This window comes from Cibotium barometz, chromosome 18, assembly GCF_041138505.1.
Source record: "Cibotium barometz isolate CiBa-2024 chromosome 18, ASM4113850v1, whole genome shotgun sequence".
In the NCBI taxonomy this organism is placed as follows: Eukaryota; Viridiplantae; Streptophyta; class Polypodiopsida; order Cyatheales; family Cibotiaceae; genus Cibotium; species Cibotium barometz.
In genome coordinates, this window is record NC_141063.1 from 41,990,216 (window position 1) to 42,016,379 (window position 26,164).

General features: G+C 40.0%; 1 protein-coding gene across 2 annotated transcripts; it reads left to right on the top strand.

Moving 5' to 3' along the window:
• Positions 1-14,459: 14,459 nt before the first annotated feature.
• LOC147629361 (proline-rich receptor-like protein kinase PERK13) lies at positions 14,460-17,143 on the top strand. Of its 2 annotated transcripts, none has more exons than XM_086812995.1 (8): positions 14,460-14,596; positions 14,864-14,956; positions 15,060-15,292; positions 15,442-15,568; positions 15,687-15,755; positions 15,860-16,058; positions 16,431-16,569; positions 16,673-17,143. In XM_086812995.1, exons 1-8 carry the CDS (start codon positions 14,572-14,574, stop codon positions 16,946-16,948), a joined length of 1,161 nt encoding a protein of 386 aa, XP_086669121.1. In that variant the 5' UTR covers positions 14,460-14,571; the 3' UTR covers positions 16,949-17,143. The 2 variants fall into 2 exon arrangements, with proteins under 2 accessions (XP_086669121.1, XP_086669123.1); XM_086812997.1 differs by having other exon boundaries at positions 16,677-16,884.
• The last annotated feature ends 9,021 nt before the right edge of the window (positions 17,144-26,164 follow it).

The window sequence follows — 26,164 nt, forward strand, 5'->3', positions numbered from 1 at the left end:
TAGAGCTAGAATGCATTTCTCCAGCTCTAGCATGCGGTAGAGCATTCAAATTATCCCGCCCAATTTTAAATTTAAATTATCCCACCCTTTAAGAATTTAAAATGGTCTTGCTCTATTTCAAATTTTCCTTGACGTCCATGTCGCTTATGTAATACAAACCTACTTTCCCATCTTGTCATTGACAACTAGCACTTGGATATCACCGCATCCATTATCAAATTCAACGATACAACAAGGTACACATATTTTTGTCTCATATTAAATCATTATCTATGATTAGCTTTAAAGTTTTGAACATGTCGATTAGAATTCAGATCATACACATTGACAGAGTAGAAAATAAAAGTATGCAAGAATTCAAAAAATCAAGAATGGTTGAAGAGAAAAAACCTGATACAGATTTGGGTTGCACTTCTTAGCAATGGTGATGTTGAAACTGATACGGGGGAGAAGATATTGAAACTGATACGGGCAAGAAGATTTGGGTAGTGAAAAGCTGGTATAGGCCAGTAGAGAGCAGAAGCAGTAGATAGTCAAGAATCTACTTGAAGCTGAGCCAATATCTCCAGAGCAGAGGGGTGCACAGGGATGACCTCCCAGGCAATACTGCCAGGTGCATGGAGCTAAGAATAGTGAAGAAAACATGGGAAGGGTTACGAGAGGATCGTCGAAGATGATTACGATAAATGACAAGATAGAAGTAGTTACATGGGCATAGATGGAGGCTTCAAAGGGGACAATCCTCTACTAAATCCATCTGCTAGATCCATATTTCTTGAGATGAGGGCTTGGAGAGTGGATTCATTTGGGTTATTATCAATGTTACTTCGTCATGGTGTGTTGCCTTCCGACCACTAGTATCACCTTCTCGTTCCCATATCCACATTTTCTATGCAGCAAAATTTCAATTAAAACCATATTATGAACTATGTTTACGTATCTTATCATACATTGGGCTCTATGCATTGGGAGATATGTGCATGTGAGATCTCTATGCGCTGAGAGTTATATGCATTTGAGAGCTCTATGCATTGAGAGTAGTGTGTATGTGAGAGATCCATGCATTAAGCTCTTACATGTGAGAGATCTTATGTATTGAGTTCATGCATGTGATCACTCTAGGCATAACAATCTCTCACATGCATGAGCTCAATGCATGTGAACTCTATGTAGCTCTCATGTATGAGAGCGCTTACACTCATGAAAATGAGAGCTCTCATGCAAAAGAGCTCTTAATAAATGTGAGCTCTCGTGGATAGAGAACTCACATGCATATAGAGATATCATGCAGCGCACGAGAGCTCGTACACTCAATGCAAATAAATGAAAGTAAGAGATCTTATGCATAGAGATCTCTTGCAGCCATGAGATCTCTAATGCTCTTATAAAAAACTCCCATAGCACCCTTGTGGGTTGCAACATAAAAAAGAGAGCATTGGGTTTAGAGCTTACCACAACTTGGTAGGTGGTGAGGACCTAACACCAAAGCATGGTCAGGACGTGAGGTCAAGAGAATAACACAATAGAGAATTATTTACATACTTTATTTACTATGATGCATGTGTTATCGATTATGCATGGAGGGCACTCATGAATATAGATCTAGGATATATCTACGCAAGGTGTGAGAGCTCTCATGCATAGAGAGTTTTCATGCATTGTGAGAGATCTTACATAAAGCTCTCAAGCGTGGATCTCTTCCATGAGAGATCCATGCATATAGATCTCATAAATATAGAGCTATCATTGTGTGTGATTCATTGTGAGAGCTCCCATGCATATAGATCGCAAATCTCATGCATAGAGAGCTCTCATGCATATAGATCAGCTATTATCAAGTGCGAGTCATTGTGAGAGCTCCTATGCATAGAGGGCTGTCATGCATATATATCTCATGCATGAGAGCTCTTATGCATATCGATGAGCTCTCATGCATATAGAGTTATCATAAATGAGATCTTATGCATGGAGCTCACTTGTATTCTAAGAGGTCTCATGCATGAGATTCCTCTTGCATTGTAAGAGCTCTCATGCATTAATAGCTTTCATATGCATAGATCTCTCATATCATGCATGAGGGCTTGGTCTTGCACTAGAGATCTCATGCAAAGAGCTAGGTCTTACATTAAGAGCTCTCATACATAGAGCTCCCATGCATAGAGCTTGGTCTTGCATTAGAGCGCTCATTCATAGAGCTAGGTCTTACATTAAGATCTCTCATACATAGAGCTCGCATGCATAGAGCTATATCTTGCATTATTATAAGAGTTCCCATGGATAGATCTCATGTATAGAGTGAAAGAGCTCTCATGCATAGAGCTAGGTCTTGCATTCAAAGCTCTCATACATAGATCTCACATGTATAGAGTTAGATCTTGCATTATTATGAGAGCTCTCTTACATACATCTCATGCATAGAGCTATATCTTGCATTATTATAAGAGCTCCCATGGATAGATCTCATGTATAGAGTGAAAGAGCTCTCATGCATAGAGCTAAGTCTTGCATTAAGAGCTCTCGTACATAGAGATCGCATGCATAGAGTTAGATCTTGCATTAATTATTATAAGAGCTCTCATACATAGAGCTATATCTTGCATTATTATAAGAGCTCCCATGGATAGATCTCATGTAAAAAGTGAAAGAGTTCTCATGCATAGAGCTAGGTCTTGCATTAGGAGCTACATCTTGCATTATTATGAGAGCTCTCTTGCATAGATCTCATGCTTAGAGTGTAAGAGCAGGAAAGTACAATTTCAGGCAAGGATAGAGGGGAGAAGCTATGCTATGAATAGAGGTATGATACTAGATGGATGGTTTTTAATTTCAAGTAATCTTGCACTAGTTTAAGTCATTTCAACTCCAGCTCTACCATGTGGTAGAGCTAGAATGCATTTCTCCAGCTCTAGCATGTGGTAGAGCATTCAAATTATCCCGCCCAATTTTAAATTCAAATTATCCCGCCCTTTAAGAATTTAAAATAGTCTTGGTCTTTTTCAAATTTTCCTTGACGTCCATGTCGCTTATGTAATACAAACCTACTTTCCCATCTTGTCATTGACAACTAGCACTTGGACATCACCGCATCCATTATCAAATTCAACGATATAACAAGGTACACATATTTTTGTCTCATATTAAATCATTATCTATGATTAGATTTAAAGTTTTGAACATGTCAATTAAAATTCAGATCATACACATTGACATAGAGTAGAAACCTACTTTCGCATCTTGCCATTGACAACTAGCACTTGGACATCACCGCATCCATTATCAAATTCAACGATACAACAAGGTACACATATTTTTGTCTCATATTAAATCATTATCTATGATTAGATTTAAAGTTTTGAACATGTCAATTAAAATTCAGATCATACACATTGACATAGAGTAGAAAATAAAAGCATGCAAGAATTCAAAAAATCAGGAATGGTTGAAGAGAAAAAACCTAATACAGATTTGGGTTGCACTTCTTAGCAAATTGAATGGTGATGTTGAAACTGATACGGGGGAGAAGATTGGGTAGTGAAAAGCTGTTACGGGGTGCACATGGATGACCTCCGCCAGGTGCATGGAGCTGCAGTGCTGGCCGTCAAGCGCCCATCTCACTTCTATAGAGTAGAGGCTAGCAGTGCCAAGAAGATCCTATTCAGGCATACTATTGTAGCGTTGGAAAAGAAAAAGAAAAAGAAAAACTCAAAATTAGGATTTCCAGAAGCTGAAAATTAGGGTTTTAAGGAGCAGCTGAAAAAAATTAGGGTAAGCTCCGGGAAGGCTGAACAAAACAACGATAAGGTGACAGACTGATACCCAAGTTTATGTGGGTTGTAGAAACGATGCTTTGTCTCTGCGGTGCTGTAAAAATAGTGGCCGGCAACTATACCCAAGTTTATGTGGGTTGTAGAAACGATGCTCTGTCTGCGGTGCTGTAGAAATAGTGGCCGGCAACTATGCAATGAGTATATGCTGTGTAGGAAGAAAATCAAGAGAGTGGGCCTGCGTAGACAAGTTTATGCTGGCTGCTCTGTCTGCGGTGTTGTAGAAATAGTGGCCGGCAACTATGCAATGACTTGTATATGCTGCGTAGGAAGTGGGAGAGGGTGTCGACATGGCTCTTTGCCTGCAAGAAGAGAGCAACTAAAGCCAGCAGCTGCCCAACAAGCGTGTGCCACAGAGCCTGCAGAGAGAGAGATCCGGATAAGGTTGCGTGGAAGTTTAAAATTTAAACTTTAATTTTGTTATATGGGGTAATTAGAGTTTCTAAAAGGTGATCCAAACCATTGGATCACCTTGCCTTAAGTGTCAATGTAAAGGCCCTAATCAAACAACTCTAAATGTTGAAATTCGTTTAATGTTCCATCAAATTTGTTCATCAATGTGGCAATATGTGTTAGTTTTGCATGTGGGTTTCTAATTGTGTGGACTACCTACATGCCCAACCCCTTCCTATATTTGAAGCATACCTTCAGTGTAATCCCCGAGAGGTGTTATATATGGGTGGAAAATTACCATGTCTCATGTGGTTGCATTAAGGGTGCTCGATTGTTTGTCATGGGTGACCTAGCAAACACAATTATGCTTGCACTACAAGTGTATCTAGGGGCATATAAGATTTCTATAATTGATTTAGTGAACCTGGAGCTCCGATTGAAACTAGATAAGTTTAAGAAGGCGAGGGTTAAGTTTTTTTTGGGATTTATGCTCGTAGGAACTTATTCCAATGCACCGTACCTATAGGCACTTATTCCAACTCACGGGTTGCAAAAAAGGGTTGTGATAACCCTTGTAAAGCATAGGAATAATTATAACAATAAGGTGAGGCTTGTGTCGAATATGATGTTTTTGAGGTCATGTGTTGGGCATGGGTCAAGTTGATACGTGGCCCCATCTCACCTTCTAAATCTAGAACCACCAACAAATTTATGCTTATGTGTGTATTAATTGATGATCAAGAGCCTCAGGTTAACAGGTATTGAGACTGAACATTGCCCTAGGTGTGATCATTATTTGGTATAGATATTTATAACTTCTTCAACTTACCTTTTTCAAGCCTCATTAGGTCTTTTTTTAATTGTAATGTGAAAAGACCCTAGTGTTTGTGGAAGTGGCACGTGGGAATGGCCCCTTGACTGGAGGGAGGGAAATTCAAATTTGAAATTTGAATGAAGGAGCCTAGCTATAGCGGTGGAAGATGGAGCAGAGAGAGAGAGATTGCCATGTGTGCGCACGGGGGCGGAATTGCGAGGGAGAGAGAGGTGAGTGGTGGGCATGGCTGGCCTAGCCCGCAGCAGCCCGGATGGGAGAGAGAGGCAAGCGATGGGCCGTGAAGCGATTATTTAAATAGGATTAAAGCTATATTTAAATATGTAGGTTAACTATAGTAACTTAAAGCATGTTTATAGTTTACAATTATACTTTAGTTATTTATAGACTTTATATAGCTATATAAATCAAACCTATTTATATATAAACCCATATAATTTAAGTTTATAAATAACCTATAGTTTATAAATAAACCTTTATAAATAGGTAATATAAAGTTATAATCGATAGGCTTAAAGGTTTGATTATAAAAATATAGCTTTTATAGTTATATATATAGGCTTAAAGTTTATAATTAATAGGCTTATAGGTTTGTTTATATAAATAGGCTTAAAGATATATATAAATAGGCTTATAGGTTTAATAGGTTAACTATAGTAACTTAAAGATATATAAATAGGCTTATAGGTTTAATAGATTAACTATAGTAACTATAGGTTTGATTATATAAATAGACTTAAAGATATATATAAATTGGCTTATAGGTTTAATAATTTCACTATAGTAACTTAAAGTCTATTTATAGTTTATAATTATACTTTATATATCTTATTTATAAACTTTCTATAGCTATATAAATCAAACCTATTTATATATAAACCTATATAATTTAAAGTTTATAAATAACCTATAGTGACTTAAATTATATACATTAACCTATATATTAACCTACAACTATAACTATATAACTTATAGTAACTTAAATTATATTAATATTTATAACTATATAGCTTATTATAGTAACTTATAGTTAATAAAAGCTTATTTTAATGCTACTATATTATAGCTTATTTAATAAATATAACTGGAAGCTTATAAGTTTGATTATAGCTTTTATTATAGGTTAAAGTGTATGTATAAATTCAAGGGGATTTTGGTACAAAGATAGGGCAAGGAAATGTATCCATACTAGTGGAGGAATGTTTGAAAGATGTGGTCCTACCTTTTCCTACAATGGATACTTCATCTCTCCAAGACTTACTATGGAGTGTCGTTCGATGGCCAAAGATTATTTTGCAATCTACTATCATAAATGGCAACTTAATTTGATCAAATGAAAGCTATAGCGGTGATGAAGAAGGGGATCATTCTGATCCTCCAATTATAGATGCAATTCCTATAACAAGCCTTGAATTTGAAACATTGATTCCTACCATAGATTGTTAGGTATCAAGGACTAGGGAAGATCAATTCACACACAAACCATGATTACATAAACACTTCTATTGCATTGAATGAGAGACTACAAGTTTATCTAGATTTTTAGGACTAACGGAGTCTGACCTTTTTTCTAGATCCTTGGTTCTCATCATGTGAAGTAGGTCTAGCTCTTTTTGGAGTAATTAGTTTTATTGATCTGCATTAGCTCCACCACATGGTAGAGCTAGACCTCAAATAATTCCAGCTCTACGATGTGGTCTAGGTAGAATACAGCTCTACCACGTGGTAGAGCAAGATCAAATGCATTCTAGCTCCTTGGTTCTTGTCATGTGAAGTAGGTCTCTTCTTGGAGTAATTGGTTTTGTTGATCTGCATGGTACACGGTTAGATCGATGCATTCTAGCTCCACCACATGGTAGAGCTAGACCTTAAATGCAATTCTAGCTCCACCACATGGCAGAGCTAGACCTCAAAGTATTTGATCTAGCTCTACCACGTGGTAGAGCTGTATTCTACCTAGACCACATCATCATAGAACTTTAAGGTCTAGCTCTACCATGTGGTGGAGTTAGAATGCATCAATCTAGCTGTACCATAAACCACGTTGTAGACCTAGAATGCCTAGAGGTCTAGCTCTACCATGTGGTGGAGCTAGAATACATTGAACTAGCTCTACTATCTGGTAACTATATCATGTGGTGGAGCTAGAATGCATCAATGTAACTATATCATGTAATGCAGCTAGAGTTCATTGATCTAGCTCTACCATGTGGTAGAGCTATATCAAAATAATCTATCTAGACACCATGGTATCGCTAGAATGCTTTGAAGTCTAACTCCACCACATAGTAGAGATAGTCTTCAATGGGTTCTATCTCTACCATATGATAGAGCTAGTTCTAGCTCGACCACATGGTAGAGCTGTACTTCATGGTAGAGTCTGATGTAGGTTCCAATCTAAAAGAAATTGCTTGCTAGATTTGATTACTAGTTTAACAAGTCCAACATGATTATGTGCAGGATAGCTTTCCAATCTGGAGGGAGGGTCTACATGATGTTGAACAATGATTCTGTTGGTATTGGCTGCGTGTGTAGAATTGATCCAAATTCCACTTGTAGTAGAACAAAGATTGGCCAAGGAAATGTGTCATTACTTGTGGAAGAATGCTTGAAGGCTATGGAACTACCATTCCCTACAATGGATACCATTTATCTAAAAAATGCATTATGGAGTAATGTTCGTTGGCCAAAAATGCTTTTAAGGCCTTTCACAAGGGAGTTGGAATTTGGAGAGTGGAGTGAAAGATGCAGTGATGCAGATCAAAAAGAGCCTGTGGAACCTCCAATTGTAGATGCAATACCGATAACATCTCCAGAACTTGACATGCAAATCCGACAATCTTGGAAGAATGAGATGGTTCTTCTAAAGGATGAGAGCATGATGCAAACTATCAATCAAGGGACTATCTTATATGTGTTTCCATTTGAATGTGTCAACTTTCAACAACTTGGTGTGGCTTGTGTGGGTGTGGCTATTGAAAGTGCAAATGAATTTCAAACTATGCCGCAAGTGGATAGTATCACCCTAGTTAAATGGCCTATTAAACAGCTGACAATGCTGGATGGGAGCCCATTGCAACCGTATGTTCCGCTTAATGGCATGCATGTTGAACATGCTGATGTATGTAATGAGGATAATGATGGAGATGTAACTAATGAGGTTATTGTTGCCCAAACCTCTGCAAAAAGACGCTACACTTTCATAAACAGGATTCCAAAGCAGAGACCACAACCAGCTTCTTCCTTATATATGTCACGTGAATCAGTTCAAAGGATTTCATCCATTGATTGTTGTGAAAAAAAATGTTATCAGCTAATCGATCGTGATGTACTAGTGAGGATACGACAAGACTTTTGGGGACAATCTCAGGAGTCTCATACAAATTATGTATATGATGTGCTTTCTACAGCTTGGCATCGTGATTCAGCTCAAAAAATTAAATATGAATTCAGGTTAAATGGGATGATTATTTGTTGCAGACCATGGTATGAGATGCATGGTATACCAAAGACATCCTTTTACCGTTACACAGGGAAAAGTTTGAGTCCGGTGTGTGTCAATATCTGCATGGAAACACAGGGGTATTGAGGAGAGGCCTACAACATGCTAGCGAGGCAAGAGCACTACTTGATAAATTTGTGAACATGAACTCCGAGCCTGCACCACACAAAAGTAGAACAATGCTAGCCTGGCTCAAGGGAAACCAGGTTGTCGATTCCATCAATATTCAAGCAAGTTGACATTTTAAATGAAATCAACGTAACACTTGAGCAGTTTTGGGACATGAGAAGAGGCTATCAAAGTCATCGTTTAGTAGAATTTGGAATAAAGAGTACCCATAAGTGTCCCTAACAAAGGCAAGTGAGTTCTCCAAGTGCACCTTGTGTAGTGGTCTCAAGGCAAAACTAGAAGCCAAACCTAGTCTAGAAGAAAGAGCAAGGCTCCTCAGTGAAAGAGATATTCACATGCAACAACAACAAAGTTGTAGGAGCTTATACTATGCATGGCGCATATTTTCAGAAACCCAACCACAAAAGTATGTATGCATCATCCATGACAAGATGGATCAAAAGAAAACAGCCATTCCCAAACTACGGGTCCTTCCCAAGGGTGTGGATTCGGGATATAATTTACCAATTGCGTTGATTGGTATGATCACTCATGGACATGCAGAAGGTCATTATGGACACTTTATTTTGAATGGTTTATTATGGCCATCTGATCCCAATCTAACAATTGGCTCAATCGCAAGTTGTTTACATAACTTAGAGAGGATGAATAAGCATCCTCTTGGTGATCTAGTAACAAATGGGCTTCGAAGGAGCAATGTTTCACTTCTACATGCTTTAAATTCAAGGACAGCTTTAGACAACCACAATATGAGTGATGGTAAAGATCCTATTGTTGAACCATGTATAAATCAGGGAGACACAATGAATTGGGTTTCCTCGTTTCGCAAGTTGCCAGAAAACTTGTTGCTACAACTAGATAATTGTGCTGGAGAAAATAAAAATCGGTACTTATTTGCCTATTTGTCATTGCTTGTTGCACGGGGTGCTTTCAAAACTGTACAGTTGGGATTTCTAATGGTCGGACATACACATGAGGATATAGATGCCATGTTTAGCGGGTTTTCAGAGAAATTAAGAGTGGGGCAAACCTTTACTTTACCACATTTGATGGATACTTTAAGAACCAGCTCAACTTCTTCTCCAGCTCCCGTCTTGCTTACAGAGGTCCCTGACTTCAAGGCATATTGTGATGGCTACATTTGTGATGGGCAAGAAGCACTTATAGGTCACTCCAAACCACTTCTATTCAGGTTCTTCATGGAAGGAGACACACCGGTAATGCAATTTAAGGCACATGTAGCTATTCGTAATTGGAGTGGAAGTATCCGTCTTTGGAAGACAGACAGTGAAGGTAAACCAAGGTTACCAATTGCAAAAGGAGATCCACCTCTACTACCAATGGCCGAGCATATAAAGATGCATATAGAAGTAATATCAGGATTGAAGGGTTACATAAAATTTTGGCAGAATCTAAGTAATGGTTCATTTGTGCCAAGATATTATAGGCCCGTGATAGATTATTGGAGTAATGTAATCGAAGAGCTTGGAAAACCAATACAATCAGAGGCAAGAAAGTACACAGATTTTTGGCCAAAATCTGAAGGGTCCCATCAATTAGATGATATGAATGTTGAACAATTGCAGGCACAAAGATTCTTAGGTATTGAAGAACATAATGATCATTATTGTGGGCCTGCACGGGATAAACCAAGGGAGACATTTAACCCTATGCTACATGTTCAGCAAGGACACTTTGTCATGCTGCACCCAGATGACACAAACATCTATCCAGTTTGGCTTGCTATGGTTGAATCGGATATTGATGATGAGCCTACATCACCAAATTACAAGAAACTCTTGATTCAATATTGGGGACCTTGTGCAAGGAAGAAAGGTTTGACAGATACTCAAGCTTATGCTGATTGTTGGAAGGGATATTGGCAAATTAATGAGGCAGAACAACAAGTATGGAAAAATGCTGATGCAATTCTTTGGTCATGGAGACCAAGGAATCCACCACCATACAAAAGAATCAAGATACCAGAAAAGGAAGCTCGTAAAGCAAAAGCATGCTTAGGCTTGGCTTGTGAGGATGAAGCTCATATTGATGGTTCCTTCAATGAGGAGTAGCATTTGTAGATTCAATATTGACAATGTGGATTTTTAGGTTATAACTCTAATATCCAAAAGAGATGTACTTTGGTATCTTCTTTATTTTTTATTTTCACTTATTGAATGAAATTTTTCTTTGTGCCTCCTACATTTTTTTGATATAATAATGTTTCTATCTTATTTGTTCAATTGTTTCATAAATTTTGTGTAGTGTCCAACTCACTTGGTGCTGCCAGGTCCTAGCAAAGAAACAAATACCACTTTCTTATTAATGGTGTTTATCAGCACCACCTTCCTACATGATTATCAAACAGTTACTCCTTTAAAATATGTTTATGCACAAATACTAATATCACTTTTTTAGTTTGAACGGTGATTATCAACACTACCTTCCTCCGTTCTATATTAAGAAATTCCACAATAACTTTTCCCACATTAAGTGGGAAATTCCCATAATACATGGAACCTATCAATTTTAAAATTCCCATATTGCGGGATTTTTCCCATAATACCTAATACGGTCTTCCAAGTTCTCATCACATCAACAACAAGTGCTCCAATCGAGCCAAGAGAGTTTGAAAGGCCTTTTAGCTTCATGGAATGATCAGTTATGTTCTTCTTATTCCTCTACACGTTAACTCCTATTTTAGTTGCATCTTCCACGCAATGATATTGGTGCTATATAGCTTCACCAATGTATCCCATGCCTCCTTCGGCATCTCTGCGTCTTGTATATGCACAATCATGGAGTCTGACACATTGACAACCAACCAATACATGACCTTTCTGGCCTTTTCATGCCATTCTTTAAATGTAGTCTTCAACTTTGCAATAGTAGGAGCAGCACCCAATATTGGTTCTTGCTCATCGCCATTGATGAATGACCATACTCCCTTTCCCATAAGGAATTTTGTCATCCTGAACTTCCATGCTTGGAAGTTATCTTCCTCAAGCTTCTCACTAACAATAGTAGACAGATTCTCGGACATTTTGCAAGTTGAAATATGTAATTGCAATGTGAAAAAATACACTTCTACCTCATGTGGATGGTGGCAAGCAACCCCAAGTCACACCAAGTGGTGAAAATGCATAAACACAATAACCCAAAACTGGCCGTGTTTCTCATAATCTGTTCAATGGGACACATAGCAACCTTTCTGTTGCAACTTTGCATACAGGCGAAAACAAGGCATACATAGTCAAAAGCGACCACTTCTCCTGAGTGTCTGCTATTACTTTGTGATTCAAAAACAGAGCCCAAAAGGGTCCCAGAATGGATATTTTTGCGACAAAAATGCAATGCAATTTAATTTTTACAAGTAATGCTCTCTATTTCACAACGAAGGGTGCCTCAATCTAAGGTTGTGCACTTTGCACTCACGACTGTGTACTTGCACCAGTATGCTCCCAAAAGCTCAAAAGAAAGGAGGCGTTGATCCTCTTACATGGGTGTCGTAATCTCCGCTTGCCTCTATTGTCTGAGCTCCTCACCAACAATGAACCAACCTCTGATACCATCTAAAGAATTAGGGAGAGAGGGAGGAGACTCGACTGTAGCTTACTTCAGAACTCACAAAAGAGAGAGGACACAAGGTTGGAGGCTGAAGCCTATCTTCACTTAGCACACAATAACAATATAATGAGAGATGGATATACACTATATGTGTAACCCTAGAATACACAGTTCATATGTGAATACAATCCAAACATACATGGCTATCTAACTATGCCACAGGTACAACTAACAAAAGGCGGTGACATAAATGAGAGTCACCCAAGAGATACATCAGGGGTGGAACTTGATATGTCAACAAGGAAATATATTTTGAAATCAAGATGGTGAGACCACAATGGTCTTCTCTTATTTAAAGTAACAATAGCTAAGTTGCCACTCAACTAATTAAAAATGATTAGCACTTAATGCATGACATTATTCCCTATCTAATTTCTCAAATAGGTCACCTTGACCAAAAGCAAGCGATATATTGGGGAAAAAAATCACCCAATTTTTAAAGACTATTGGAAGGGCTAGCCAAACTAGAAACGTGTGAAGGCATGCATTTAAATATTTCAAACTAAAGCCATGTGTTGGGAGCTAGCATTTGGGATCAAAGGGACCTAAGCCTTTGTCTTGAAAAAATAACAAGGTAGTGCAATCACCACAAAAATGTAAGGTAGTTAGAATTCAAAATTAAATAAAACCTTCCAACAAAAGATCCAATCAAGGTAAATAGGTATGGATGATTAAAAAGAAAGGGGCAAAGAGAGGTGAAAGAAAAAAAAGTGCCTTTAAAGGTTGGAGAGCAAGATATGGAGCCCATTGTCATACATTTAATTATACTTTGTTAAAGGCAACATCGAATAGTAAACAAGAGGTGCAAGGGCATGATAGCATTGCTGAGATCTACTTCACTTGCTTTAAATTGTAGCAATCCTCCATTCATGCTCAAATTGCAACTTTGTAAAAACATTATGATGTCATAAAAAGAGATTTATGGCCCTACAAATAGAAACCTCATAAGATGAAAGGAAATTACCACATTAGCGATGTAGCGATGCTAGTAAACCTTACTTGTAGAACTGACATAGTGTAAGCCACTTTTAATAGGGTGAGATCATCCCAATACCCATGAAAAAGGCCAATAGATTAGGAGAGGAGAGAGAGAAGAGTGACATGGGAGGTGAGGAGAGGTAGAAGAAGGCATGGGCATTGCCATAAGTTCAAACAATCTCTTATGTTGAGTCATTTAAGCCATTTTTTAAAGTGTAGGATTTACCCAATAAAGTTTAAGTATAATTAAGGTAGTCTAAGACCTTATTTGTAGGGTGAGCTTCACCCAATTGAAAAAGGCTTGTTGGTCCTGCTTAGTAATTTCCCTGATTAGAAAAAGGTGAGCATAAATCCGTAGTCTTGTGTGGGGAAGTCTTGTGTGGGGATAGAAAGAAACAAGTAGCCAAAACCACTATATGTCTCTTCTTTGATACTAAGAAAGGGTATCCTCCAATGCCCATTAACAATTGACATAATATTAAACACTACTCTACTTTGTAACAATATGGTCATAAGAAAAGGAAAGCAAGGTGGCACAATGCCTAAGTATGAGTCTAGAGAAATCGTAAAGTATATGTAGTACATATTACAATAAAAGTTTATAATGTATAAATAGAAACTTGGAAGGAGAGGGATAGAGAACAAACCAAGTGAAGATTTATAAATATGAGGGAAAAATATTTAAGAAAAAATAGGTATACTTTATTTATGAAAAACACAAAGGGGGTGGGTCAAGTCCCCTACAGACCCTAGACCCTGAGCAAAGGGAGGCCAAATGTAGCCGAATGATAGCGCGAGGCCAAAATAGAGTGGGGGGGTGTTCATCTGCAACTAGCTAGGCATCTACCTAATAGAATCTAGAAGAGCCGATATGAGGGGATCCTTTGGGGCCCATAAGCCACCCCATATCGAACAGGGTCGTGTTGACACTATGCACCTCAACCTAGGGGGTGATGACCAAGGTGCTCCTACCTTTCCTAAAGTCCTCATAGACAATTACAAGGACGACCTGGAAAATAAAAACTAATGAAATGAGCATTGACCTGTCCCTAACAAACATGGCCTACAATGAAATGGGCATTGACCACAATGGCACAAAAGCAATTGGCCAAGTATGATATGAAGAAAAAAAAGGTTTTGAAAAACGAATCGGTCATGGTTGGCTTGGTCAGAAGCACATTTTCAATTTTAAGAAGAAATAGTGGACAAGATACTTACGTGATGACCTTACGGTGGTGTGAACTTTGTGCTTCTTCGCATTCCATTTCTGCAGCCTGCAGATTGCCATGGTTTCCACTGGTGTTATTGCCGGTATGTATATACAGCTCCTTCATTCTTCTTCCCTTCCATAATCACTGATGATTCTTGTCAGATCTTCACGTATATAGTAATCGTTTTGTCGGAAAATTTGAAACCAATCCTTCCACATATTACAGCTTGGGAGAGAACAATCCACGACGAGTTATCATAAAGAACGACGAGTTATCTCAAAAAACAGTCGACTTCGTGTTTTGATTGATAAAACCAGCTAATTGCATCTCTCACACGTGTAAAATACTTCTTATTGTTGATTTGCAGGCGTAGTAACTGTTATCGTGGTCATTATCATCACCATCATTGCTATCAAAGTTTACATAGTTTGCTACATCGGTAGATATTTAGGACAACCAGGTGCCCTCCGTCTATCTCGTTATCTTCTTTTCTTTGACGAGATATCGTACAGCCAACAGGATGTGATGAAGTAACAAAAGCTTTGTCTTCTATCGATTTTTAGGTCCGGATCGGCCCCCACCGGCCATAGCCCCGGATCAGCCCCCAACGGCCATAGCCGGTTTGACGCAATTCTCAATCGAGGAAATCATACAGATCACGGAGAACTTGAAGACCAAGCTCGGAGAGGGGGGCTTTGGGCCTGTGTACTACGGAAAACTCGAAAATGGGCAGCAGGTAGCTGTCAAGAGACTAAAGCAGGGTTCTAGGCAAGGAGCAAATGAGTTTTTGAACGAGGTATGGAAGGATTTTTCTGTGACGTTTGCCAACGTGATAGAATTAGTTTGCAAGCAAAACTCTCTTTGTTGACAAATGGGAATTTGGGGGGGGTGGTGGGGGCTATAATTAGAGATTGACAAACATTCTGAACTGCATCACATTTTCAGTTGGCCATCTTATCTCGAGTAAACCACAAGAATCTGGTTGCATTGTTGGGCTACTGTAATCAATCAAGCGAGAGGATTCTTGTATATGAATACATGCCTAAAGGAACAGTTCGTGAACATCTGCAAGGTACTTCTATCAAACTAGCCCTCCCAAATCCAGCTCACATATCATAGTTTGTTCTTTATCTTCCTAATTTACGGCACTTTAAGTTTGAGATTTTGGATTTGGTATACTCATGAGACAGGTATTGGTGCTGTAAACGAGCCTCTGGATTGGCTGGCAAGACTCAGAATCGCAGTTGATGCAGCTAATGGTAATGCATTCGAAATAGATTTGTGAATAGATTAGGCTGGTTTATGCTTTTAAAAAATTGTTGACGGTGGGCTTACACTGTGGATCCATGATTTTGTTAAACAGGGTTGAAGTATTTGCATACGGACTGCACTCGAAATGTTATTCATCGAGACATAAAAAGCACCAACATTCTGTTGGACGAGAAGCTAAATGGGAAAGTTGCTGATTTTGGGCTCTCTAAGCTCATGTCTACAAATATGGCGCCGGCCGATTTCAAAAATAGCACCAAAGTGAAGGGCACTTTTGGTTATCTTGATCCACAGTGAGTTGGAACATCTTCGTATACACAGTTCACATAAACATTTCGGAATACATAGTTGAAAATCATCCTATAGTTGTGATATTTACTCTGAATGTAATAGTCTTTTAAATATTGATTGTCGTTTTGTTTTCTAGATATTAGACTATCCCTCAGTATTGTAAAAAATCAGAATTATGTCATGATGAAGATCTAGAATTTCGCTGTCCAGTTTTGGAATGAATTACTGCAACTGGATAAGTAGCTAGTTTAATACATTCTCTGAGTCTGTTAACAAATATACAATGATAGTATGTACAATGAACGAGAGTCAGAAATTTATAGCAATGGCATTGCGCTAATCCGTTTTTTAATCCTTTTTCTTTTGGGCGACAGGTATGCAATGACGGAAAGGCTTACAGACAAAAGCGATGTTTACAGCTTTGGGATAGTGCTATTAGAATTGATATCCGGGCGTTCAGCTGTGATTGAGATTTCCGATCCCGAGCTTGGTGTAGTGAACATCAAAGATTGGGTAATATGCACACCATATTTTGAGTCCTTCATTTTATGGCTTCTTTAGCAGCAGTCAAAAAACAAAGAGTATGGCTGATCTGTTGTTGTGTGGATTTTATCAGGCAGCTCCGTATATTCTTGCTGGTAATCTTGAATTTATTGTGGATAGAACAATTCGAGACCATATACACAATGTAGAAGCCTTAAAGAAGATGGCAGGTATAGCTTTGAGGAGTGCTGATTTCGAATCTGCAAAAAGGCCAACAAGCACTCAAGTGGCCAACGAGTTGGTAGAGGCTCTACACATGGAATTGAGTGCCACATCATTGATAGACACCCAACTTTGTAGGAATTTTGTCATAGAGATTGATTCCTCAACACACACACATGGGTGGTGAATATGTACATGCAAGCATTGCACAAATAATACATTATTGTAGACACCCACATTATTATAACTGTATTTGCACATGCTAATCGCATATATGCATACACATGTATACTATAACACATTGATATAGGGACACACACACACACACACGGGTCTCACATATATACATTCACACACCATACAAATACACATATCAAGACGTACACGTGTGTGTGTGCATGCGCAGATGTGTGTGTGGTCTTGTGAATATGTATGTGTTTGTGTACGCATGTGGATGTGCATGTGCATGTCTATTCTTGTGTGCATGTGTGTATGCATGTATACACTCGTGTGGTATGTGACTGTGTATGTGCATATGTGACACGTGTGTGTGTGGGTGTGTATCTTGCGCATGAGCAATGATAAGTGTGACTACACAACACTTGAACAAATATAAGTCTCTGCTTGTGTGTATATGCATGAATTTTTTAAATAAAAAAAGTATTCAATAAAAAGTTATTTTAATAAATAATATTTAATAAAAAATTTAACAAACAAATAATATGGTACTTTTAACGTAAGAAAATAAAAAATGGATACTTGTTCTCCTTGAAGCATTTGCTCCCCAAGGTATACATTACCATAGGTGCCGTGGTAGTGCCAGTGCCAGCGTGCGTGCACATGAGATATATATGTATATGGGGTAAAAATATTATTTAAGAAAAAGTTATTTTAATAAATAATAATTTTAAAAAAGATTAACAATTAAATAATATGGTACTTTTAATGTAAGAAAATAAAAAAGGAGATATTTGTTCTCCTTAAAGCATTTGCTCCCCAAGATATACATCACCATAAGTGCCGTAGTAGTGCCAGTGCTAGCGTGCGCGTGCGCCTGCGAAAGAGAGAGAGAGAGAGAGAGAGATTTGGGGAGTGGGGGTTTAGAAGAAAAAAGAGTGCACCCACGTGAGAAAAAAGGGAGACTCCTTTTGCATGCCACGTGGTGCTCTAGTTGCTCACTATTTCAGAGGTTACAAATTATGAATAGTAAGATAGGTGCCGTGGTAGCCTGGGGGTCAACTAGGGTTTATCGTATGGTACCATGTGAGTGTAAGAGAGGGGGGTTATATAAGGGAAGGAAGGTACATTTTATAAGGTAAGGTCTTGTAAATAGGGGGTAGATAAGGGGTATTTTCATATATTAAGTCAATATTAGATAATTTGGGAATTATCTCACTTTGGGAATCAACTTCTCAATATAGTTTTGGCCATATCTTGAGCATACTAACTCCAAATTTGTCGGAGATTTCAGATTTAGATTCTACTCTTAAAGATCTTTCCAACGATATGTCACATGAGATGGTTTTGATAAAATCTTGGATAAGTTCACCATGATCCCATTTTTCAAATGGGAATGAGATTTTTCCCAAATTATCTAATATGGTGTTTATTTCTTGCACGCAGTTGACGTCTCCTTATTACTACTAGTGAATCCCCCGTGCATGGTAGCGCCAGTGCCAGTGCGTGTGCACGTGAGCAAATACTTAAGACAGTAGCATCCTACACATAAAGAGCTCATAGGATACATGAACATATACTTAAGAGTGTAGCATCCTACACATGAAGAGCTCAATAGGTGCACCTACAGGTTGTCCCTCTCCCTCTCACTTTGGACAGCTGAATTCATCTAGGTATATATATGTATATACATATATGTGTGTGTGTGTGTGTGTGTGTGTGTGTGTGTGTGAAACATCACATGCTATGGAAAGAGTTAAACAATGGGTAGCAACAAGAGTCTATTCTAGAAAATGATGGATTCAAGCTCCTACTTGAACCTGGTAAGCCCCAACGAGATGCAAAGCGATGCACACGTTTGCGAAATCGATGAGCCAATAGGGCTCGTAGAAACCAAATCCAGTGAGGAGATTTCCTGGTGCATTTTAGATGTGGAAGCAAAGGCCAATGTGATGTGTTTGACAACATGAGTAGGTGGGTCTACCAATATGCTCAATAAGCTAGGGTAGATATGCCATTGATAATGGTATCGATGTCCTGATCATCCTCATCAACATCACCATCATCCTCAATGGTAGGGTCATTCTCATGATCATGAGAAATGGCATGCTCATCCTCATTATCACGATCATCTCTTATTTCTTGATCATCGATCACAACATCTTCAATGGCATGTTCGACGTCATCTTCATTGCGGCTTGTTACATCCTCCATATGCTCCATATCAGTGAATGTATTATACATCACTTTGGAACGTGGTGCAATAGGGATGACGTACCACCATTTGATGTCATGCACCATTGGTAGATAGATAACCTACTCAAATACACACAGTACAGTAATTAATTAGCATATCAAAAGTCAAGGGGTACGCGAGCTTAGATATATATGTACATGAAACACATTAGTAAAAAAATGCATACCTGCTCACATTGTTGTGGCAATACGAGCCTATCTTTCTTTGTTTGCCAGAACTTTGTAGAGTCAATAGTTACATATCCACTTGCATGGCGTTTTATCGTTGCATCAGGCCCTTTTTCTACCACGTTCATTTGCCATTTGACATCCAAAACATACACAAAGAAGCGACGAAAGTCAAGTCTAAATATGTCTTGGATTATGCCACAATAATCATCCATTTTTTCATTAGCTCCCTCAAAGCTACTAATGACACCGCAATCTTGTGTATTTCTCTTTTCATCAATTCTTTGTGTTCGAAAATGCTTGCCTTCACACCATATAGCATTGAACATAGTGCACTGGACCAAAATAGAAGCAATATTTGTGTAAGCAATGTGAATAAATATTAAAAGCAAATCCCTTACAACTAATGCAAAACATTAGTTCTATGTACCTTTGACACAACACAACTGGCCACACGCTGTATGCGGTGCTTTTGAAACCAAATGGATTCACTCCATCCATACCCAGGCCAAGTCTCAAGTTTCTGGGCTCTGTTTTAAAGCTGGGCCACTCATCTTCAATATGCTTCCAAGCAGGAGTGTCTGCGGGAATTCTCCACATGCCATCATCCGATCGATGTGAGGAATGCCATGACATGAGCTCTGCTATGGATTTGCACTTGAACATGTGTTTGATGCGAGGAATTATAGGAAAGTGTCGCAAGACTTTACGAGGTATATCAAAACTCTTCATATCTGTTCTGTACCTTGCTTCACCACAAGTGGGACAATGTAGAGCCTCCTTATGCGTCCCACGAAAGAGAATGCAATCATTGACGCATGCATGTATTTTATCATAATCCAGTCCTCCAAGAGATGTGACATAGCGCCTCGCTATGTCTCTTGAGGTGGGTAGTCTATTTTCCTTTGGAAGCATGTTTGATAATAGCCTGCATCCAATATCATCAATTATAATTAGTCTTAAATCCTAAACCTTAAATCACTAATTCAAATTTGTAAGTTAGAATGCTTACTTCAACAATGCGTCAAGACTTGCATTGCTCCATCCATAAACTGTTTGTATATTAAGTAGTTCAAGTGAAGCACGTAAAACTGAGAATGTGCACCCTTCAAACACCGGTGTCGATGAAGCCTTATAAAGATGCTCTTGTTCCATATCATCGTCGTCCATACCTTTGGGATCATCCTTAAAAAGATTCCGCACCATATCATCAAGCACCTCCTCTTCCACAACTTCGTGGGGTGCAGGGCTATTGTCGTCCCTTTCCCACTCATCTCTGACAATAGATCCCGAAGCTCCAGCATCATCTCGTCGACGCTTTACGTGCTCTCGTCGCGCGTAGGGTACCATGTTAGGGTGTGGTACTGCATCCTGCTTCAATTTATCAAATTATATGTTACAACTCTATTAATTTAATTTGGATACCATGAGTCATTTGAATACCATCAATTTACATCTACTCACCTCTAAACCTGTTTGATTCCATTCTCCATACATGGAGATGTGATTCAAGGTAATTCGACGTGCTCGTACAATGCATCCTTGACATCGATTACACATACATTTGATCCATTGTCCCAACCACACATCGCGATTACGATGACGCATTGTCTCATCTTCCCCAGAACTGCTTGAAGAGGTTGATGACATCCTGTGTACAAATCAGAAAACACAAAATCATTATATGTTCTTAATGAAAGCACAAAATCGCGTGTATTGACGCGGCTATCTCCTAAAAATTGCGTGTATTAACGCGGCTACTTCCTAAAAATCGCGTGTATTCACGCGGCTAATTTTTGCAAAACGCGTGTATAAACGCAGCTAAAATCATATACACGCGAATATACCTGCGTTCATAAACGCGAATATAAACGCGGCGGTATGTTTAAACTAAAAACAGCCCGCCTTCCCCAAATATAGATTTTGAACTAAGAAATCAACAGTGCATGCGTTTTCGCCTGTTTTCGCCTCTTCCAACAGCAAGGAGGGAGCAGAGAAAGGAGCACACACACGGGAGAAGGAGGGAGCAGAGAAGGAGCAGAGAGGACTCACTTTTTCAGAGGTGAGTCACTTTGTCCTGTGCCTTGTCTCTTTTGTCAGATTTGTTTACTTTGCTCTTTGCTCTTTGGGTTTGTCTTTTTGCACACGATTGGGTTACTGCATCCTGACAGGGGCGACAATGGCTGGTCCTTTTATAAGGACATTCTGTCTTTGTCGGGGGGTCGGTCTTTTCGAGAAATTTTTTTCGCAGGTCGCGTGTACGAACGCGTGTAGCAGCGCGTGTAACCTGTCTGCAGAGTTTTTTCACGCGAGTATACACGCGTTTCTGGACGGGTGTATACACGCGTTTTTTGACGGGTGTATACACGCGTTTCTGCAGACAGAAAACTGCGGCGTTTCAGATTTCATGATTTGCAGGCAACTGACTTGAATGATGATATTTGTGTGAGTCAAGAGACAGCCCATGATGTACATGAAGATGTTTGTTGCAGGTTCTTTATGGATATTCCAGGTTCTTCATCCGATCCATTTGCGTACAGCAATTGGTTGATGGAGATGATGAATCACTTTGGGTGCCAACCTGGTCCGGTTGAGCTTACAGAGTATATGTATGCCCATCCCCCTCCTTCCCTGCCTGGTGTCTATACCCCTACCGCGAGTATCCAGGGCACTCCAGTGCCGTCTATTCCTCCGAGTCCGACGAGACGGCATGCAGCTTCTCCTCTTCCACGTCCACCGAGGAGACATACCTCGTCCCAGACACACTCACGTACACCCTCACAGCCACCATCACGTGCTCCCTCAGAGCCACCGTCACGTCAGGGCTCACAGCCACCGTCACGTAGACAATCCCCCAGTCGTGACTCCACCCGCAGTAGTAGGAAGAGTGGGAGTGGAGGATGCGGCGGGTGCTTTGGTGGAGGAGGTGGGGGAGGTGGGGGAGGTAGTAGGGCACGCGGTGAGAGAGGAGATAGAGGGAGAAGAGTTAGAGGAGACAGTTCGGAAGAGGAGGAGATGAGAGAGATGGAGAGAGTGGTTTGCTATGATGTGACGGATAGGGGCGGGATAGTGATGGATGCGAGGGGGAGGGAGGTAATGGAGTACATGCGTGGGGTAGTATCAAACTCATATAGAAATTGTTTTATTAAATTTAAAGATCAAAATAGCCGATTAGTTGGGGAGGTGATAGAGGCTGTACATAGTCGGTACCCCAATCCCCCACATGCTACATTCTCGGATGTATGGGGAAGGACGCGAATAAGGGAGATCTTAAGTAATAAAAGATCTCACCTTAAAAAACTCGCGTACGATGATCGGCTAAATGTAGCTGCGGGTGGCTATCCTGCCGAGAAACCTGCCACCCCCCACTGCGCACAAACGCGAGTGGAAGGAGGCAAAGAAACGAGCAGAGGGTGGCGTGAAGAGCAGGCAGCATGTGGAGGCACGACGGATCCAGATGGAGACCGTTGGATCTTCGCATTTCGGATCTGGCGGCGTCGAGTCATGGGAGGCAGAGTTCGTAAGTATCCTGCCACTTTATTTGATTGTTTACTTAATTCATTGATTCTATGAATTGTTTTAATCTTACAAATTGTGTTGATTATGATACAACGACGGGTTACGAGGAGGAAGCCCACAACCCACGATACTGCGTATGCTCGCCGGCATAGCAGACGTGACACGTGGGCCATCTTCAGAGCCGAGGGACGTATTACGGACGCGCAGTTTGAGTTGGCCATGAGACCATACGGTCGACAGGTACTTGAAAATTCGTAACGAATGGTTTTGGTTTATTGAATTGCATATATATATACTTATATACTATATATTACTTGAACAGGCACAAGCTGCTGATGATCCACCGGTCGCCGCTGCAGAGGGTGGACGTGAGCACTACTCCTCGGACATTCCGACCGATGCGAGCTCATCTGAGCATGGGGGGAGCACCGAGTCATCATCTGGGTCTGAGTAGTACTCAGACTTGTAGTATCACATTCCATATTTAGGATGTGATTGTATATATTTTTTTGTAAACTCAAGCCATGGGCTACTTCGAGATATGGACTCCCTTGTATACATGTATGAAATTTTGATAGTAATATTGAATTGATTGATCGATAGTATTACATTCATGTCTGTCTTGAATCGTGTAATGACAATGTATGCATTCATGTCGTTCTTGTCTTAATCTCCCTCGTGCATATGTTCTTCGTGGATGGTCTAATGGGATGGTCTAATGCACCAAAAACCCTAAACCAGAGAGTGCTATTGGGTGCTGGAATGCTGGAACAGTATTCAGGCACCAAATAGCACTCTCTGGATTTTTTTTTTTGCTCTCTGTTCGCGTGTATAAACGCGTCAAAACTGCTAAAACTCGCGTGTATCTACGCGGATACCCTGGAAATTACGCGTGTATTAACGCGTATAAACTGGCAATAACGCGTGTATAAGCGCATCTAAATTAAAGAAACGCGTGTATAGACGCAAATAAAAACGCGTCTGGGACATTGGAACTGAACAGGATGCGGCTATACACCCGTGTATAAGCGCGTCTAATATAATAAGAAGCGTGTATAGAGGCGTGTATTAAAGCGTCTGTGTAAAAAAACGCGGCTACACACCCGTGTATACGCGCGTCTGAGAGGTACTGTACACGCGGTTTTACACGCATGTCTCTGGCCGCGATTATACACGCGCTGATACACGGGCCCGCTACTTTTTTTCACAAGTCATTTTTAGCGGCTAAGAGCGCGGGTATGAGCCCGATCCCTTGTAGTGCGTGAGCGATCACCATGCAAGAACACATTCTTGACATCTATTTAGTGCAATGTTCACTCTTTTACTGCAACCATTAATCTCATGGTTGCCAACTTGCAATTGGGCTGAAAGTCTCTTCATAGTTAATGCCATAGTTCCGCGCATATCCCTTGGCAACAAACCTTGCCTTATACTTGCTTACAAACCCATCCGCATTATGCTTTGTCTTGTAAACCCACTTACATCCAATAGCCTTTTTAATTGATATGTTGGCTAGTGCAAAATACTCCACTAAGATTGATTTGCATATATGTTCTTTAAACTATATATTTTTAATTCAGACCTGGCATTTCTGACATTGTCAATGCATTTGGGGCTGGCTAAAGCCTCCAAAACAACCTTGGAAACATTCAAAATCGATACCCAGAGGCTCCGAAAATGCTAAAAATGGCCAGCCAAAAAACTGTGCAAAAGACAACTATTCGAAGGGCCTACGATTTGGGGGCCTGACAATGAATCACTTTCTTATGCACACTTTCTTAGTTGAATCTGTTTGACAGTCACGCCAGTAGTATCTATATGGATTTGGATGTTGGTCTACATGGCAATTGAGAATCTGATCAATTTTGCTTTTATGCATGTAGTTCAACATGTGATGGCAATCGAGGGTCGGTTACAAGGGACATCCTTGTTTAACTCCTATCATGCTCATGATCTCTATTGTCCAGCTGGTGTCAATCTTGACCCGGTCCATCACCCTCTCGTAGAGAGCTACTACTGCCCATATGACCTCCAATTCGTAGCCCAACTCCTACAGTCGTCTGACGAGGTAGGCACGGGGAACTGTGTCGAATGCCTTGCGGAAATCCACAAAGCAGCAGTATACCCTCTGTCTCCTGTGCCTAGCCTCCTCAATAATCCCTCGAAGTGTAAGGATGTGGTTGTAGGTTGAGTGGTCCGTCCTGAAACCGGCCTATCCAGATGCCCTGAGGCCTCGTACCTCTGTGCTGGTGCTGACCTTACCATCTAACACTGATGCATAGATCTTGGACATAACATGTCCAATCATGATGGTCCTGTAGTTTCCTGGGTCCATGGGATCTCCTACTTTGTGGATGGGTGTAATAGTGTTCAGGGTCCAGGTCTTGGGGAACCCGTGGGGCAGATAGCTTCATTGAACAATGTTGCCAGGATGGGGGCCAGAGTTTTGATGCCATAGGCAACAAACTCGATGCATAGGCCCTCATGATCCTTAGCTCGGCCGTTATGGATGCGTAGAGTACCCATTGCACGTGATGCAGGTGGTCCACAGTTTGGGGGGTCCTCATTTGTGCCATCCTCCTCGGATGGATCTTATTGAAGATGAGATCGAACCCTAACCAATCCGTCACTGTATGTTCTAAATTGATGACATTTCTATCATCTCATATGCATGATTTATTTTTGAATATATTTCATTGTTGTAAATGCATGTAGTGGGATTGTGTAATGATGTATACTGTAATGTACTATGAGATGGTTTAAGGAAAATAGTTTTTAATTTTGTAAAGGAATTCAATTTTTCTTCAGTTTTTCTCTGCCATGCGTGTATTAATCCGTGTATAGTAGCGTGTATTTATCCGTGTATAATAGCGAGTATTAATCCGTGAATAGTGGCGTGTATTTATCCGTGTATAATAGCGAGTATTATCCCGTGAATATTATTGTGTATTTATGCGTGTATTACTGCGTGTATATAAACGCGTTTATACACGCGTTGATAAATGCAAATATACATGCGAACTTAAATGCTAAAATACACGCGCCCGATTCTATTCAAATACAAGCGCGACAATACACGCGTTCACAATTTATCGCGTGTATGAAACGCGTGTATGGCAGCATTGTCTTGTAGTGACGGGGAGGTAAGAATCAACGTATGGATGGCTGGATAGAGCTTGAAGTGAATGCTTTTATACTTGTAGGCAGCCTGCTATGCTCACGAATGCTCACGAATGCAAGAAAGGAGAGCAAGATCGACTTCTCTTCTCAAAAGCGTCATCTT

Coding starts and splice junctions, on each gene's coding strand:
- LOC147629361 (XM_086812995.1), top strand. CDS start 14,572: ATGGTTTCCACTGGTGTTATTGCCG. Junction 14,597..14,863: donor TTCCACTGGTGTTATTGCCG/GTATGTATATAC, acceptor GTTGATTTGCAG/GCGTAGTAACTGTTATCGTG. Junction 16,570..16,672: donor TAGTGAACATCAAAGATTGG/GTAATATGCACA, acceptor GGATTTTATCAG/GCAGCTCCGTATATTCTTGC.